The sequence below is a fragment of the Pinus tabuliformis genome, chromosome J (assembly GCF_031772625.1).
Source record: "Pinus tabuliformis cultivar Carrire ecotype Pingquan chromosome J, CPIR1, whole genome shotgun sequence".
NCBI lineage: Eukaryota > Viridiplantae > Streptophyta > Pinopsida > Pinales > Pinaceae > Pinus > Pinus tabuliformis.
Genome location: NC_142295.1, coordinates 171191077 through 171210113, shown reverse-complemented (window position 1 = coordinate 171210113; position 19037 = coordinate 171191077). Strand labels below are relative to the sequence as shown.

Below are 19037 nucleotides of genomic sequence, written 5' to 3'. Positions count from 1 at the left end.
TAACCTTTTTGTGACCAATTTGAAAACATAAAATGATTTACAATATTTCTAAACTTTGAGAAGCGTTCACAAAAATTGAAGTGTGGTTTCAGAATGCAATTATACCTAGTTTCCTAGAAATTATCCTTTTTGTTTAAGACTTCTATTATTTTAAACGCAAATATCAACACTACTTCTTTTGAACAACTTTTAAATACAGCAAAGGTCAATGGAAGATACCTTACAACTTTATTTTCTAATGGTCCTACAAATTACAAAATTATAGTAAACTAAAAAGGAGAAGGGGTTACCTCCTCAATTGAAGAATTTTTTTAAGATAAAACCATTAATAGGGAGAGAATCTCTCAAACCTGATAAATCTTGTAATATGAAGGTCGAATGGCCTATCTTCTCACAGATCTGAAATGGACGAAGCCACATCTTCTGGAACTTGGTGTGTTTTCCCTTATCTTCATGGGCTTTGTCCCATTTCAGAACTAAATCACCGACTTGAAATTGTTTTGAACCGGATGAGACTGAATCAAAGGATGACTTGATAATTTGCTGATGTTTCGAATGAATAACCTTGACTTTTTCTCTTTCCTCTTCTAATTTTAGAATTTGGTCATGTCTAAGTTGAAAAGAAGAAAAAGGGCTTTCCTCAATAAACTGAACTAGGGCTAGAGAAGGAAGGACAAGATTTGTTGGTAGCACTGCTTCTTTTCCATACACGAGATTGAACGGAGAAGAACCTATGGAAGCCTTCTGCGTTATCCTATCAGCCCATAGTGCAAATATTAAGGATTTGTGCCATTTTTTATGATTCTGTTCGATAGTTCGCTTAATAATTTTAATCAGATTTTTATTTGTAGACTCTGCTAAACCATTACCCTGGGGATAGTAATTAGCAGAATATTTCAATTTAAATCCTCTTTTAATAGCGAAATCAAACATAGCATTGCCTGAGAAGTAAGATGCATTATAAAAAACAAGAGCATTTGGGACACCAAACCTGGTAATGATGAATTGATCTATGAATTCTATAATTACCTCATAATTTGTTGTCTTTAAAGGAATTGCTTCAACCCACTTAGTAAAATAATCAGTAGCGGTAAGGATATACTTATGCTGTTTGGAAAAATGTGGAGTAATTTCTCCAATGATGTCCAATCCCCATTGCTCAAATGGTTGTTCAACGTTGACTGGTTGCAAAGGGAAAGCTGGTTTTCTTTGTCTTCCACTAGAAGTTTGACAATTTCGGCATTTCCTTACATACTCATGAGCATCTCTAAACAGAGTGGGCCAATAATATCCAACATGAATGATTTTGTGGGCTGTTGTGTCAGCTCCAAAATGTCCTCCTGCTGGTCCATCATGTAATTCCTGCAAAACCTTTTGTGCTTCAGGTTTTTCTAGGCATCTTAATAAGATTGAATCATAATTTTGACTAAAAAGCACATCATCAATAATTGTGAAATTTTTTGCTTTTAATCTAATGACCCTTTTGTTTTTGTAAGACAGGTTAGGAGGTGCATATCCATTTTTCAAATAAAAGATTAAGTCAGCATATTGTGATTCAGAATCAGTAATACTTATCTGGTTGATCTCTTCGGTTTGATCTGTATCACCTGATTCTTGAATGTTGGATGCTCCTGCCAATAACCTGCAAAAACCTTGGCCTCTAACAATCTTTGCTGGTTTAATTTCTAAGTCATATTCCTGAAGTGCTGTAACCCAATTTGCCCTTTTTTCACCTAATTCCCTTTGGATTAATAGCTGCCTTACTGCAGGGAAAGGGACTATAACTTTTGTATGGGCTTTTAAAAGGAAGGGTCTGTAATGTTTGACAGCTTTATATACAGCAAAAGGCTTGTTTTTCTACTTCAGAGTAATTCAATTCAACACCCTGAAGATTTGAACTATAGAATGAAATGGGTGCTTCTAAGTTGTGATTGTTAATCTGTGTGAGTACTGCTGCATAAGACAAATTGGATGCGATAGTATACAATGTGAAATGATTAGAAAAATTAGGAGTATTTAAAGCGGGGGCATTAATTATTGATTGTTTGATTAAATCAAACGCTTCCTTTTCTGCTGATCCCCATTTAAAGACTGAATTTTTCTTAATCATAGTTTGAAGTGGCAAAATGATTTGAGAAAAGTCTGGAACGAATCTTTTGACAAAATTGATTTGGCCTAAAAATGACTGCATGGATTTTTTATTATGAGGGAAAGGGATTTCAAAGATTTCTTTAATCCTGTCCGGATCAATATAAATGCCATCTTTAGAAACAATAAAGCTTAAGAGCTTTCCTTGGTCAAGAGCGAAAAAGGATTTTTTAGGATTAAGTGAAATACCATACCTTTTGCAGCGTTGAAAGATTTGATTTAAATCATGCAAATGATTGGATTTCTTTTTAGAAAATACAGTAATATCATCTAAGTAGACAATTACTGTTTTGCTAATTAATCCTTTGAAAGCTATATCCATCGCTCTTTGAAACGTGGCTCCTACATTAATAAGTCCAAAAGGCATTTTCTGATAAGCATAAGTTCCCCATTTTGTTCTGAATGTGGTTTTGAGTCGGTCATCAGGATGGACCAAAACTTGGTTATATCCTGAAAAACCGTCTAAAAAGGACATCAACTCAGAGCCTGCCACTGATTGGAGTATCTGCTCCATAGTAGGTAATGGGAAATTATCTTTTAGGCTCGCCTTATTCAAATTTATGAAATCTATACAAATCCTGATGTCACCATTTTTCTTTCTGACAGGCACCATATTGGAGACCCAGTTTGAGTGCCGAACGGGAAAAATAATCTTAGCTTTCAAGAGTTTATTGAGTTCCGATTTTATTTGACTCTCTAAGTTCGGATGTATTTTCCTCAACTTCTGTTGAATTGGTTTCTGTTCGGGAAGCATTGGAATGGTATGCTGGATGATGGATGTATCGTATGTCTTTAAATCATCATATTTCCAAGCAAAAACATGTTTATTTTTCCGTAACAGTCTAATGAATGCTTCCTTTTCTTCCATGGAAAATCCTAATCCTAAATTAATGTTTTGAGGATTTTGTTTAGTGCCAAGGTTTATCAATTCAAACCTTAAGGTGGAACTTTGGAGCTTTGTATTGGTCACAGGTTTAAACCTGTCTTTAATATCATAAAGATCCTCAAACTTCACCACAGGCTTTGGGATTGAATTTTCCTCGCGTTTACCTCTCATTTGAAGGTCAAGCTCGTTTTCCTCAATGATTTGATCATCATAGGACTTTTCGGAAGTTAAAAATTGTAAAATGTCTTCATCGTGGTTGAATACTCTCCAATTAGTGACATTGTCAGGAATCGATGGCCTAAAAAGTAATTCTACTGAAAATCTATCTGGGCTATAATCTTCGGAAGGTAGGAGCTTGGAAGCAACATTGGCTAGCAAGTCAGCTGCTGAATTTTGAGACCTGGGGATGGAAGAAATATTGAATGCCGAAAAGTGGGAGGTGAGTTCCTGCACCAGCGACTGATAATGTTTGAGATGGCTAGACAGACAATGAATTGTATTCCTTACCTGTTTAATAATAATTTCAGAATCTCCAAACACTTTCAAATATTGAACCTTGAGGCCAATCGCTTTATATAGTCCTTGGACTAAGGCTTCATACTCAGCTGTATTATTCGTGCATTCAAACTCTAGCCTACAGGACAGCATTGTTTTTTCTCCCTGTGGGCTAACCAAAATACATCCTGCTCCTGAGCCCTCGCTAGACTTAGACCCATCGAAATATAGTGACCAAAATAAAGAAGTATTAACAATTTTATTTACAGTTTCCTCAGTATCATTAAAACATCTTGACCTATCTGTTTGTGAATAATTTTCGATCTGAGATGTAGAATTGTTTACTGAGAAAGGAGATGGTTGGGCAGTGAAGTTGCCAAAGAATGACTCAGATGAATAATTCCCCAAAATGTTGTTATTAAATGTTATTGGTTGGTTTTCTTGTTCAAATTCTGTAACTGTATGGGTCATGTGTTTCTCTCGATCGATTTTTATTTGATTTGGCTTTCCCTTGTAGGGAAGCCACATATGGGACCAATTGGTAGAAATATACCCATGGAGTTTTTCAGACCAATCCCTACTCAAGATCAAACCATAAAATTAAGGTATATCAGCGATTAAGATATCAATTCTTTGGACTACTCTAGGATCAGCTGATGGCTTGATAGTTACTGAGTTGATTTCCCCTAAAACCTGGACTTTAGTCCTGTCCAACTGCACAATATGAATAGCGGACTTTTGGGGTTCAATGTTCAGTTTGGAACAAACTGAAGCTGGCATTATGTTAGAGGATGCCCCTGAGTCAATCAAACAGTTGTGCAGGTTTCTATTGTAGATCTCATAGGTTAGAAGGAAAGGTGGAGTATGAGAATTTGATCTATCTCCAATCAGAACTGCGTCTGTAGCTTCAACCATACCAGAAGGTGGTTGACCTGCATCATTTGCAGCTTTAGCACTGGGAAGGGGTGAAGTAGGAACAACATTTAATTCTTTGAGAAGCAATTTTTGCTGATGTTTCAATTTACTAAGTTCAAACATGGTAATGTTTGCCTTAGTATTTTTCATGTCATCAACAATATTGTAATCCATTGAATCGGATACTACCAATGTTTTAGATGTTGACGGAATATTTAAGGTTGAAGGTTGGTTTTGTGGAATTGTTACAGGTGGCTTCTTTGGGGGTACTTTTTCCTTTGTTGTTATAGCACCTGCACTTCTTTTCTTTGGAGTTGTCTGAATAGGTTCGGAGGTACTTTTACTCCTAGTAGTGACAGGAAACACTTCTTCTTCATTTTCTGTATCGGAGTTAGGTAATATAAAATCCCACATTCCATGACATTCAACAACTTCCTCTTCTTCATCAGTTGGTGAAACTGTTTCTTCTTCTCCTTCTTCAAGATCTGAATCTGCATTAGATATAACATTCGGTGGTTTTGATTCAGTTTTCTTGTAATTCTTAAAGGGCCTTTTGGTTGAAGTTTCAGCTACTTGTTTTTTTATTTCAATCATTTCATTTGACATAGTCTTGAGGACCTTTTGTAGACCCTCCATGTCATACGGATCTTTAGGGGTATTCTTCTTTGAATCATCTTTAAAAGAAACTTTTTTGGTTTTTTTATCTTCAAGAGCAACTTTCTTCTCTAGAGCATTAATACGTTTCTCCACAACAAGTGCTTCTTTCATGTTTTCAGCTAAAGTTGGTTTTCCAGCCCTGTCTACAAAAATAGCTATATTGGCAGGTAGGGCAGTTATATACCACTCGCTTCTGATTTGCTCACTTGGTTTGGAGGCCGTTGGGATTTTATTCAAGAGTTTATTGAATCGCGCATTAAATTCTTTAATTGGTTCCCTATGCTCTATCCTAAGATTGGAGAGATCATTTATTAGTGTAACTAAAGACCTATCATCACCATACTTAGTAAGAAACTGTTCTTGGCAAGTCGTCCAACTGGTAATCGAACCAGAAGGCAAGGAAAAATACTAGGACCCTGCTGATCCTTGCAAAGTATAAGGGAAAAGCCTAACGACAACATCTTGCTCCATTACTCCCTTCAAATTAACTGCCAACATGAAGTTATTAATATGTTCCTCAGCTTGTGTTCCATCATCTGGATTAAACTTGGGTAGCCATTTCTCAGGAGCATCAGGTAATGCATGCAATGGTGCAGGCATGTTGACTGCACCAGGCCTGGTCCATGGATCTGCCATTGTAACCGCAGTAGTGGATGATACTACTGTTGAAATTCCAGATGTCTGGGAAGGAGTTGATATTGAGGATTGCGCAGGTTGGGATGTTGAAGTTGCTAATCCCTGATGAACAACAATGTGTGATGAGGGAGTGGATGGTTGAATTCGCACTGGGGAAGATGGGATGGAGGATGTGGATGAAAGTGTTTCACTGTCAGATCCTTCAGTGTTTTTCTTCGCCTTTTTCCTTTTGGGTAAAGGGAACTTGGTAGGTTCAGTACCGAGCTTTCCACTCTGAAGTCTGGTGAGAGGGTGAGGTAAATTGAATTGCGAAGTCCCATTGCTTTGAGATACCTCAAATTTCTGTGGTGATATCGAGAAGCTCTGAAGTTTATGGATGAGAGACTGAACTTCAAGAGATTCAAGACTTAATTGTTCTGGAGTATTGTGGGTTTGAGCAGTGGTAGTTGATTCCTCTTCTTCTTGTTTGGATACTGGAGAACCAGCATGCAATTGGGAAGTACGAGGTGATGTGGAGGGAGAATTACTCTTAGAATGGTCTGTAGATTTGGGTTTGCTTGCCATTCACAGTTGAGGGCCCTCCTTCTAGCGCCAAAAATGTTGATGCCCCGAAAATCGTTGTATCAACATTGGGGGATAACCACCCGGTCCGGACCTTAATACAGCTCCTTTTCCGTTTGGAATGGTGGCTCCGACTGGGGATAATGGGACCAGTTTCCCGATAATGAATAAAAGGGGTGGATGAATGATTGATTATCTAATCTAACGATAGGCGAATAATTTAATCTATCAGCAAAAATAAAAGAACTACTACTAATCCCGGGAACTATTATTCTTTGAAATGTAGCACTTGATGATCTTTGTCTATTAACAGGCATGTAGATGACTCTATCTAATAAACATAGACATTTATTCATTCAATGATTACTTTGTTTAAATAGTTAAACAAAGTGATTAACACAATATTGCTACACTTATCATTTATATTATCGATACATATATGATCAAAAGGAAAGCATACTGTAAACATCCAATAGTGGAAGGAATAAAGAATGTTGTTTAAAACACATACATATATCCGATAATAGCGAAAGCGATCAAATGACAATTCATATAAAAAGAATGAACTCAGACATAGATAATAGTACCATATGAGCTGCTAATCACTCCCAATATCAATCGCTATTTGAAATTCTTCTTCGGACTCAGAAATAATTTCAAACAAAGACAATAGTGCACATCCGCATAAAAGCTTCTTTGTCAAAATCAGAATGATTGGTCCAGTTTTATAAAAGAATATGCCTGAAGTACAGTAGTGAAACTTCAGGTTTTAAGTCATATACAAAACTTACGACCCTTTCTAAATACATGAAAGGGTCTATAAATACTTAATTAATCTAACTACCTATGAAACTGAAATCCTACTTAATTGGTATCATTTGATTCTGAATATCTCCTTCACAGCAATCTGGCATTCGGCGACATGAATCATCATTTAGGCTGTTTGCCTTTAAACCTGAGCTGGCATATCGCAAGCATTGGCTCCACTTCGAGTGGTCTGTTGAGGCGAGAATTGAGTTGGGCAGCATAGGTGGCATCCTGTATATCGGGAATGATATACCCGATTGCATTTGTGAGGCATTTGAGGGCGGCTCTCTCGCTGTATGGTTTGACTAAGAAGAACCAATAGGTGTCCCATGTCAAACTGTTAATTCCTGCGATTAATCTCCCATTTTTCTCTAGTTCCGGATAACATGACTGCTCCAATGTTTTAGCCGCTGTCAATTTACCTGGAGTGCATTGAGAAATCATGTTAGACAAGTAGAGAGTATTATTAACCAATTCAACCAAATTATTTGTGGTTAATTTGCATCTTGAAATTGCTCTCTGTGCTTTCATTAACTGGGACTGCCATTCCGTAAATAATATCTCCTTATGTGATTCTAAAATTTTTGGTAAATTAGCCGCCTGTCCGTGATCGATATCTTGCCACTCAAGAAAATTAGTTAATGTTTCATCAGCTTGATCCAAGTCTGTTTTAGCTTTTTCCGATTTTTCACTTATTGATGTCGTCAAATCGCATAACGGTTCTGCCTAGGCGATTTGTTGACATAAAAGCTTTATCTGTGTTATCAATGCCTTGTTTATCTGTAATGCCTCTGCTCTGAATTCAGCTAGCTGTGGAAGATTCTTTGTTTTCTCTAGCTGGGCTGATAGTTGAGCAATTTGCTCATCTTTCGATTTCAGCATTTGCTCATTCGCTGCTTTTAGTTGTGCCAATGCCTCAGACAGCTCTTTCTGCTTTTGAACTGTGCTGTAATCAATCCTTTGTTTCTCTTCCTGCAATTGTTTAGTCAATTGATTATTTATTTGTTGTTGTGTAAACAATTGCCGTTCTGCTTGCTTCGCCTTCTGTTGTGTCTCTGATAGTTGTGCTTGTAGTGAAAAGATCTCCTGGTCTTTTGCTTTTAATAAATTACTCACCTCTGATGCCTTGTCTATTGTCGCTGCCGAATAGGCTCCAGCATATTGGGATAGTTTTGTTAGGTCATCAGAGGGGTCAAATTCCTCTTTCCAAACCACGTTGCCCGTCACTGTTTGTTCTGGGAATAGGGAAGGTTGATCAGTCCTTCTCCTTTTCCGCTGTCGTTTTACCACAGCCTTGTGTCTTGGGCTATAGAAGACATCTAAGGGAGGAATTTCTTCTACTTGCAAAATAATCTGATCGGAGGGATCCTTTGGGATTATCTCTACTTCTTTAGAACTGGGTAGGCCGCTGGTTCCACTTGGAACCTGTTTTGAAGTTGTCTCCTGTGTGTCAACCGCTTTTGATGTCTCGGCTTCCTTAGAGCACTCAAGATTGCTGATGATTGAGTCGAATTGCTGCCATTCCTAAAGCAATTTCGGGTCAATCTGAGCATCTACATTCACCTCTATGCTGCTCTGTTCCTGCTCTTTCATCTGGGTTTCCTCTTGTTTTCTCATATGCACTTCCTCCTGTTCTTTTGATGTAACAGGAGGTTCCTTAGTGAGTCGCTGCTTAGGCTCGCTTGATTTTGTCATTGGGGTTGTTGCTAACAGATCTAGAGGCAGAGTTTGCAACCTCTGTTCTCTAAGTCTGTTGAATTCAACTAACCCGTCATCTTTGTATTCCATTCTAGCCAGTGATTTAACTTGGGACATTGACTCGGCTGAGGAGAACAGGTCATCGAACTTATCTTCTTTATGATCAAATTTTGTCAATTTGGCCTGTTCAAGTGCATTATAGGCGATTTTGTTTGTATCAAATCGCCTATTAGGGAGAGTTGCTAGAGTTAATGCCTTCATCTTTTCAGCTTCTTTCTCTGCATGTTTAAAATCATGCAAAGTGTAGACACCGCATCTCAGAGAAAAAGAGGGCCAAACCTGCTTCTTATTTTTCTTTAGAGTTTGTGTAACTCCTTCAGACATAATCTGATAGGCTATCTCCCTAGCCAACATTTTATCAGGTATGTACAAAGGGAGGACATGAGGTTTAGCTTGGCTGCCGAAAATTCTTATATAAGTAAATTTTTCCTCTCCGAACCATCTTCCTATGGATGTCAAATCAACCCCTGCTTGGTAGGAAATCTTAGGAGCAGGTTTATCAAAAATAGAGTAATGAATGGGTAACATAAAGCCATTGCAGACTTGGTATAAATGGTGCTTATAGTAAGTTTTCCACAACTTCTGATGGTATATGTGAATGGGCATGGGGTCTTGTGGAGTCCACCTCCATCCAAGCACGGGAAATTCAGAATTAAAACACAGGGTGTCCAGGATATAAGCGTTGTAGTAGAATGGGGGAATAAGCCTTTCAGTGACGCGAGTTTTGCTTCTAAAATCAAGAACTGCGGTTGCTAGCTTATCTGACAGTATAGTTGCCCAATCCATTATTTCACTATTACATGCCGCTTCCATCAAAGGAACCATTTCTATAGTGAAATTTGTAGAATCGTGTAACCCCCACAATCTACACATCATTATCCCAGCATAACAATAAGGAGAACATAGAGAATCAACAGAGTACTTACCCGAAGATTCATGCTTGTGTTTTGCCGGATTTTGCCTCCAATCTCGAATGGGTTTGGATTCAATTTCGTTCTCATCTCGAAATTTCTCCAGGAATGCCTTGTTGTATTTCTTCTCTGGTACAGGCAAATGATACATTTGCCTCAAATCATTAGGTTGAAATGAACTGAAGATTCTCCCATCTCTGGTGCAAAAGGTTCTGTCTGTGATTGGGATTTCCTCAATTGCCCACCTCACTACATCCGTATATGGGAGAATTTGTTCCCGAGCTGCTATCCGATGAAGGAAAGAGTCGGCTAAATCCTTTAGAGTAGCATCAGATTTTCGAGTGGTATCTACTGTGGCTTGTACTGCTGTCACCTCGGGTTCTTCGGCCTCAATCAAATTATAGGTACTTTGCCAAGTAGTTTTGCCGAGTCCTAGACATGTAGTGTCGGATATCAATCCTTTTCTTTTAGTTCCTGGGTCAGCGATGAGTTATCCTGTGGCTGGCGAAGCGGAGGCGATTGCAGTTTTCTTAGACTTCTTCTCCATTCTGCTTAAATTTACTGCTTCGGAAGAGTTCTGCACAGGAGTGAAAATGAACGTAATACAGAGAATTGATAGCGCAAACCAAATATGAGCGAGATATATTGATCAATGCACGATGAAGGATTAACTTAAAGTGGCCGCGGATACAATCTGTGAAAAGATTTTTAGACTTACTATTTCATTAAATGGCCGTTAAAACCTGTCAATCCTTTAAATGCCCATCATATCGTTTATTGGCCGAATGATTTGTTTAAGCGTGCCTTGAAAGTTTTGGCGGTTGAGCGCAGGTGAAACGTTGTTGGGAAGATAAAGCCTTTAATATGAATTAATCGTAATATCACTGCTTTATCAATTTTTTGAAATTCGCGCTTTTGGCTTTATCGCAATCGGCCGTCGGGGAAAACTTAAATCGTTATATGGGTTCCTTTTGGAATCCCCGATTGCCTATAGCGATATCGCATCGCATTGGGAGTATTAACTGAGAACTTTGAAAAGCATGCATGGTACGTCTCCGATCGTTGATAGCGATATCGCATCGCATCGGAGCGAAAGGGACTTTTGTTATGATAACTCGTTATTGCCGATATCCGATAGCCTTTTGCGTGTTGTCGCGTCGGAGAAAACCAATGGGTCTTTTAAGTTCTGCCTCCTTTGTCATTGCGACATGCGATCTGGCGATTGCTTTATCGCAATGATAAAAGATTACTCATTTATATATTATAAGACCAATTAATTAGTTTATCAAAAAGGTTTTGTAATGTTTTCATTTTGTTTTCGGATCTTTTTGAATAATACTAAGTTGATACCAACTAAAATAAAAAGGGGCCCATTTCATATTATAGTTTTGAGAATAAAAATGATATGAAATGGGGGGTTGTTGTAGAACACAACACTAGGCTAACCGTCGGAGGTGAGTCATTACCGTAACTGTTGGGTGCGCACATGAGGGCGGTATGTCTCCAACGGTGAGGGATAATGTTGCAGTCATATTAACCTTCAACCGCTGGGAAGGCGTTACAATCACGATACCACTTTGATACAACAAAGCTACATCTTTACACAATTCGCGCATGGACCTGTGGGTTATGGGCTCACGTATACCAAATAGCGGAATCTCCACCGTCGATCTATCCTGCGTGATCCAATGGCTATCGCGTTGTCTGCTCGCCAACTAGCTCGGAGGATCTCCACCGTCGATGTGACCTGTCCAATCGGATGACTATCGCGCAATATTGCGTGAATTTTTGCACGACTGATATTAGATCGAAAGCACGCGAGAAAAATGGTTTTCTCGTGCTACGTGTCGCGCGCTAAGGTTAATCATGTGAAATTTAGGAATATCGCTTCCAACCTTTAGGGCGCGTGAGAAACCATTTCCCACTTTCTGAATACTTCCCACGTGCTTAATACGGAACTTAAAGAAAAACGTTTAAGGAAAGGTTTAGTGCTTAAACCAAATTAATCTTGGTCAAATGTTCAAAATTGTAGTTTACTGGACTTTTTCAAATTGCGATAACTCCTTCATACTGTATCGGTTTTTCGAACCGTTTGCGGCACCAGAATCAGAAAGGTGAGATCTATCCGGTCATTCACGTTCGACACTCTTCTGAACATTTTGAAATCTGAGCTATCATTTAGGTCTTGGATCAATATCTGATCAATGATATCAACAAATCCAAAATGTTGTGGTCACTTTTCTAAGAGCATGGATATCAACAATCTAATTTTTTGATAGGGGGCTTAGCACCTAGTTCTAGGAGAGCTCCTCCAACTTCAAGCCTCCTAGGGAGTTAAGATAGCCCAAACATTAATATCCCATTTAATTATGTTGTAGTTGAAGTAGCTCCTTCAACCTCAAGCCTCCTAGGGAGTTAAGATAACCCAAAAATTTGCATCCCATTTAATTGTGTTGTAGTAATAGCTACATCTGATTCCATTTGTAGTGAAAATTTAATAGGTTTGTTCATTTAGAGGAGCTAGAATTGGGGTTGGATTGGTTAAAATGATTCATGGTTGCCTTCGAAAGGGAGGTTTTAGATATTTTTCCACCTCATTGACGACATGAGTAGGAGTTATTGGAATTTGTTTAGAAGTTCAATGTAGGTACTAAAGTAGCAAACAATGCTATCCATGGTTCAAATTCCACACGATAACTCTACAATCATCCATAAGGGTTTAACAGGTTGATAAGAACCATCATGTGGGCCAATGCACCAAAGAAATAAACCAACACTGCAACCAAATGCAAATAAACTATAATCCAAGGATAGAGGTGCCAAATCCTCATTTTGACAATGAATAAAGATCTAATGCACTCCACTAAAGGTTATAGTATATTTTTGTAGTTGGCTAAAGTCTATCTTGTTAAACTCACATGGAATGCAAATAGTTATATGAAAGATAAGCATTAGATTGCATTTACTATTCACAAGATGTTCATTTATAATACATTGTACATGACGGTTGGATTCATCTCCCAACGTTCATTTATAATACATTGTACATGACGGCTGGATTCATCTTCCAACGTCTTTTGGTCTCCGGTGGCTATTTACATTCCACACTAACCCATAGAGGATTAGGGGTCCAACAATCCCCCCCTTAATCTAAAGGGGTATGTATGAGTCCAAGAAGAGAGTTGTAATACAAAATGTGCAAAAATGCATGGCAGCACTAAGTTGAATGTGCTCTCTGAAATGTTGGTATAAGGGGGGTGGTTTAAGGATGACCACCAACACTAGAACGCTTAGTGTAGTTCCCGGAACTCTTCCAAATCTGGCATGAAGCTGAGGTCTTCTGCTAGAGGAAGTGCTCCTCATGTTTTGAAGAGGGAAACCTTCAACCTTGAAAGGGAGGTCTCACCCCGCATAAAAAGGAGAAACTCAATCTGAAAAGGGAGGTCTCAACTTGCAATGGTTTAAGGATGACCACCAAATGAAGGCATGCTTAGGGGAATCTTTGTCTCTGGCTACAACTCTGAATCTGGTATGGTAGGTTGTGGCTCAGGCTCGTTTGATGTGGCCTTGAAGCTTGTAGATGACCATCACTTTCCCCCCTGTCAGATACAAGGTGAGATGATGGAAAAAACTCAACTGCAAAATTTTTCAATACTCTAGAACAAGTTATGACATATCAATGAAATATCTTCTTAGTTGTTGAAGCCCATTGCCAAGAAGCGATCCATCCAAGATGAATATTTGCTATTGCAAGAGGCTTGTTTTTGAAGCATCTGTTTGAAGAATGAGTGGTTTTATGACAGTTCTCACATGGATGAAGATCAAAACAATGATCTTTCATATGGCCAACTCGGTCACAGTGTTGGCATTTAACAACTTTTAGCTGCGAATATGGAGGAGCAGAATCTGGAACAGGTGAAGGTGAACTGTCATGAAGGAATCCAACACTTTGAAATTGAATGGGTTTGGAATAATCTAGAATATGAAAGGACAATTCCTTATCATATCCAAGACTTGTTTTGTGCTTGTTATGGAAAAGCTCTTCCCAAGGTCTGATGACTAATGTGGGAAGTGTAGGCTGGATTTCTGCATCTGGATGTACAATTGTTGCTTCATTTTGCACTGGATCTAAATCAATTGTAACATGATTGTCTTGTTGTTTATGGGAGTTTATTTCAATGTTTTGAACATAAACAGGTTCAGAATGATGACTCCACTACTGAGATCCCTCGAGTTTTTAATTTCTTTGTGTCAAATCAAGTATAAATCTATTATACTAGTCGCGCACTGGCTTTTTCTATGCCCATTCAGACTGGATTAGTACAAATGTATCCTATGCCCTCACATCTTCAAATATCAAGTTGATATGCAAAACAAGCAGATGAACGTGCCAGAGCAGTCCAGTCGCAACAAAAGAAGTAACGTTCAGTCTCGCACAACACTTAATCATGCGAACTGCTTGTGCCTTACACTACAACACTAGCCTAGCGTGGCTGACAAAATTGAATGTTATAGCTAAGGATATACCGGTGACACCAATATGCAGAAAGGCTGTAACGGTTCCTTCAAGGGGCAGTGGTGATAGCATGCAACAAGAATAGTAATGTCAATTCTGACACGCAAGAAGGCAAAACTAACATTTAGAGAATCCACAAAACAAGTGGCTCAAATTAGAGCAGGGCCAGAATTCTCCTGCAGCGCTGATACCATGTTAAACTCACATGGAATGCAAACAGCTATATGAAAGATAAGCATTAGATTGCATTTACTATTCACAAGATATTCATTTATAATACATTGTACATGACTGTTGGATTCATCTTCCAACATCTCTTGGACTCCGGTGGTTGTTCACATTCCAAACCAACCCATAGAGGATTAGGTGTCCAACATATCTCTAATGGATGCATGTATTGGATCACCAGAAAATCCAGGGACCTCGTGTACCTCTCCAATTGTGAAATCACCATAGAGACTAACCTTCCTGAACTTCTCTATTAATTAGGGCTCAAAATACAAATGGACTCCTTATAATCTCAAAAGAGACCTTTAACCCTCATTTATAATTACAAACTTTGGATTTAAAACTCTCAAATACAATTTTTTCTAGAATTATTGTGCCCACTATCTAAAGCGCAATATTATTTCCTAATTTAGTGTGATCCTTCTAACATGCTTATAATCGAGGTTTTTGTTACTTTTACAAAATCATTTGGTCTAAAGGCAGTTCATCTTATCATAACTTTTTTAACAGATAATGTCTACTACAACAATAACTAATTTAGTGTTAGAAAACGAGTCTAAATTTTAGTGGATTACTATCTCCAAAAATGTTGATGTCAACAATCATGGGTTGAGATTCTAATAATCTATTAATTTCACTACCAAACGCACTTATACATTCAATGGCCATGGCATATTTTGTTACATATCTTGTATACTATGGATATGCTAGGGTAGAGATTATCTAGAGGATCTTTCTCACACACATACATCAATGGTTGTAAATATGTTGGTACTAAGCCCAAAGAGTACTACCATTCATCACACAATCGATTAGTAGATACCAATCATTAGGGATTCACTAATCAATTAGGAAGAATCCAACTAATTCTTTGTTGCTCGGGTTTTTGTGAGTAAATAAAACTATGCTTTAAATGCATTTGGTAGAATTTAATTTTTTGAGTGTTGTTGTCTTTCCCGAGTTAAATACAAGATGTCAAGGTTAGATGGAATCTATAGATGGTTTTTCTTAAAAAGTGGATTTAATCATTTATAGTAAAAATCATATTAACCTAGTTATTATTTAGGGATTGGAAACCATTGTCGAGCAAGCATACAAATACTATCTCCCTTTAGTTAAATGCAATCCCAAAACTACATTGATGAAGATGAGAACCTTTAATTATGATTCCATAATGCTCACTGCAACGTACGTGCCTATGTAAGTATTTTATCAATAAAACAACTAAGATTTGATAATTTCTTTGTGATAAGAGCTACTTCATCCCTTATGTCAAATTTCACCCCAAAAATAATTGTTTTCAATTTTAAATAGAAAATTGGATTTTTAGTATGGTCCTGCAATTATAGATACACGGTTTTAGTCCAAAAATCGCTGCAATTTTTTAGAGAACCCCTTCAAATAATGTTGTGAATCTGTTTTTCCTATAAATTTCCTAGACCTTAGTTAACAAAATATTATGGTATGTTGCATCTTGCAATTTTATGCTTACCAGGGGTGTTTTATTGTAAATGTCATGTCAATTTTGCATTCAAGGATAATTTTTTAAGAACATTGAGATCCGCCATGGTGGGATTTTCATTTAGCCGCAACATTAATATTTGGATGTAGTTTGCAAATTTCAGTTTACATTGACAGCTCTTATTGAAAATTAAAAATACATTAAAATAAATAAATACAGCTACATAGACTTTTTTCACATTTGGTTCATCTGTTGGCACTAGATTTGATTAACAAATACATATGATGTTTTCAATTTCACTCACAACTAGTAGATTTTTAAAGAGAATTTTAATAACTTTAAGAGACTCTTTCTTCACAATGCAGGGTAAAAATTGGTGAGTACAAAATATCTCAAACTATGTAATATCATGGTTTTAATGCATTTATTTTAATATTATAATTATTCTTTATACCAACCCCACACACAATTGATTTATATGCCAATGTATCAACAAATGTATGCAAAGTTTAGAATCACCCAGACATATCCATCCATCTTGAAGAAACATGCTAAGCACCTAAGAAAATGAAAACAAATATTAACAACCAGTCAGCACTATTTTATGAGTGAAACAACATCATCACATATTTCCTTGTATAATCAACCAGTTTATTCGTCATGTAAAATATTTTGAAGCAGCTAATATTGAATTAATTTCCTTGTATAATCAACCAGTTTATTTGTTATGTAAAATATTTGGAAGCAGCAAATATTGAATTCAAGCTAACAAAAATAGTGTTGCAGCTATATTCTTTATCTAAATAAATATTAGAATTCTAAAGATATATGAGACATTCAACATAATTTAGCTTATAAAAAAATTACCATGTTTACTTTGCTCATTACTAAACAATGAGAAGTTAAGTTAAGATGACATAAGTAATCTCAATACACACTAGTTCCCCAGTACAAATCCAAAAGCAAGATCAAGGGCTTGCAATGGTTACAGGTATAAGACTTTCGCAGTCATGTTAGAGTGGATACATAATCACCAACGTATAAAATTTCCTCCAAGTCCAGACGAGGAAGAACTCACCACTATATACCTAAATTCCTTGAAAGGAATAGGTTGTTAACATATTTTATAATAGAGGCTGACGCATTTATATATCTTTGCATGTCCACTCTAGCAGATGCCTCTGAATCAAGGAATGAACTAGGGTCAAACCAATTGTAAAATCCAAGATAAGCAAAATCTGTTAGGTAATTGGAATAAACAACTTGCAAGAGATCTCTCTAACTTAACTAAATTTGAAATAGAAGGATACAAGATGGTTAAACCTTCGAGTTACTGTCCAAAATTTGAAATTTTCATTAAAGTTGTGCAAAATGTAGCATTGGTTGCAAAGAAGATATTATGCAACAAAATTTCCAGGTTTGTTATGCAGAGTAAGAAGTTGGTTAATAGAACAAGGGAGCCACTACCGTAGCGGTAGTCCCTGCCGGGGTCTTGCTTTTAAGAATTCCAGTAATGGAGAAAGACCCCATTAGAATTTTCAGCTCAAAGTCTGAACTCCAAAAACTGACCAAAGTGCATTTCAACTTCAAAAAATATATAATGTCAAGGAAAACACAACTAGTTCATAGGCATCTTAAGCTTGCTGTGGCAATCGTAGGGGGGAGGAATGTAGCATCCCTCTTGTAACCAAAAGTTGGGCTATACATTCGTTTAGTTGCATTTTAGCACTTAATTGCCTCTGATAAAATAGTTGAGATGTCGATGTAACCAACTAGACATGAAATTATAAGAAACTTTATATTGACTGTAATATCTGAAAATGGACAATTGCATGCAACATAAATGGACAAGCCATTGTGGGCAGCATGATTAAGCAGTCTCATATATGAATGCCCCCATCCCAAAATTCATAACCAACTGGTATAGAGCTCCAAGCCTGAGAAATTGCAAACTCAAAATCAACAATTATCTTGCTAATTTGGAGTTTCAGCTTAAGTAATTTTAATATTTTTATTCAAATATTAGTGTTTTATAATCTTTGTGTTAATTATTTTATGTCAATTCAATTTTCCAGCTCAAGTTTAATGCTTTTTTTTAAGTCCCTACTTCACTGTTGAAATTCTGCCAAATTTAGCTGTCTTGTTCTTTATATTTCACATCTTCCCTTCTTCAATCACTTATCTTCTCTCCGTTTTACGTTTAAAATGTTCATTTCCCTACAGGCAAAGCTCAATCATGACAAGAGTGTTTTAGCAGAGGCAAAGGTGAGGTTTCATTCATTTCACACAAAACAGCGAGGCTATCTTTTCTGAAACTGTAGATTATAGTAGCTTTCCTGAAGTAGATTTTTTAAGAATCCACAATCCAAAATAAAAAGCAGAATAGGATTTTCGGTTCACTCTGTTAAGTAGCGTAACTTTTTTTACTGTTTCAGTTAAGTTATCCATATCCTAGTGTACCTTAAAACCCACTTTAGGCATCTTAACATAAATATTTTCATGAAAATTTATACGATTAATCTGAAGTAACAGAAGACGTGAAAGAACCATCATATGTTGTTTCTTTAAGAATTAAGCTTGCTTCTTGTTATTACCAGGAAATAACTTGAATAAAAGATCCATTGATCGGATATCTTAAGGGAAAGTGCCAATATCACCTCACACATCCCACACTTTGGGTTAGTGCTTTGCTAAATCTCATGGAGTTCTCTCTAAGCGATTCAAAGCTTCAATTATGAACACTGGGGGACATTTAACACCTCAAATTTGCAATAAAAGCTACGCATTGGTATCAGTGAAATTCACTACAGAAAGATGGCCCAAGTTCCGAGGAAGAAGATGGAAAATAATATATAATAATATTAATATTCAACCATTAATTCTGAATCACTCCGCACGACATTGGAATAAACAAACGACAGATCCAGAAACTTTTGCATGCACTCCACGTGGTTGTGGCTGTCATGAAAGGCTCCCAGTAATTCCAAATGTTCATGTACAAACAACAAAAAGAATGCCATTATTTCAATGGAGCCACCTTCGTCATAGGCTTTGTCT

At 37.1% G+C, this 19037-nt stretch overlaps 1 protein-coding gene and 1 long non-coding RNA gene across 4 annotated transcripts in view; one reads left to right on the top strand and one right to left on the bottom strand.

Annotated features, from left to right (window-relative positions):
• Positions 1–19037, top strand: part of LOC149226215 (uncharacterized) — a 142908-nt gene that overhangs the window by 23016 nt on the left and 100855 nt on the right. Inside the window, exon 4 of one of the 2 annotated variants that reach the window (XR_016247720.1) lies at positions 18204–18245. The exons of the other annotated variant lie outside the window; for it this stretch is intronic. This is a non-coding gene — a long non-coding RNA (uncharacterized LOC149226215). The remainder of the gene's footprint in view (positions 1–18203; positions 18246–19037) is intronic. 2 annotated transcript variants of the gene reach the window in all.
• LOC149226214 (accelerated cell death 11-like) overlaps positions 16810–19037 on the bottom strand; it is a 183726-nt gene continuing 181498 nt past the window's right edge. For both annotated transcript variants that reach the window (XM_089377442.1, XM_089377444.1), the window contains one exon: positions 16810–17161. In XM_089377442.1, the coding sequence (XP_089233568.1) occupies positions 17061–17161 (101 nt within the window). In that variant the 3' untranslated portion in view covers positions 16810–17060. The remainder of the gene's footprint in view (positions 17162–19037) is intronic.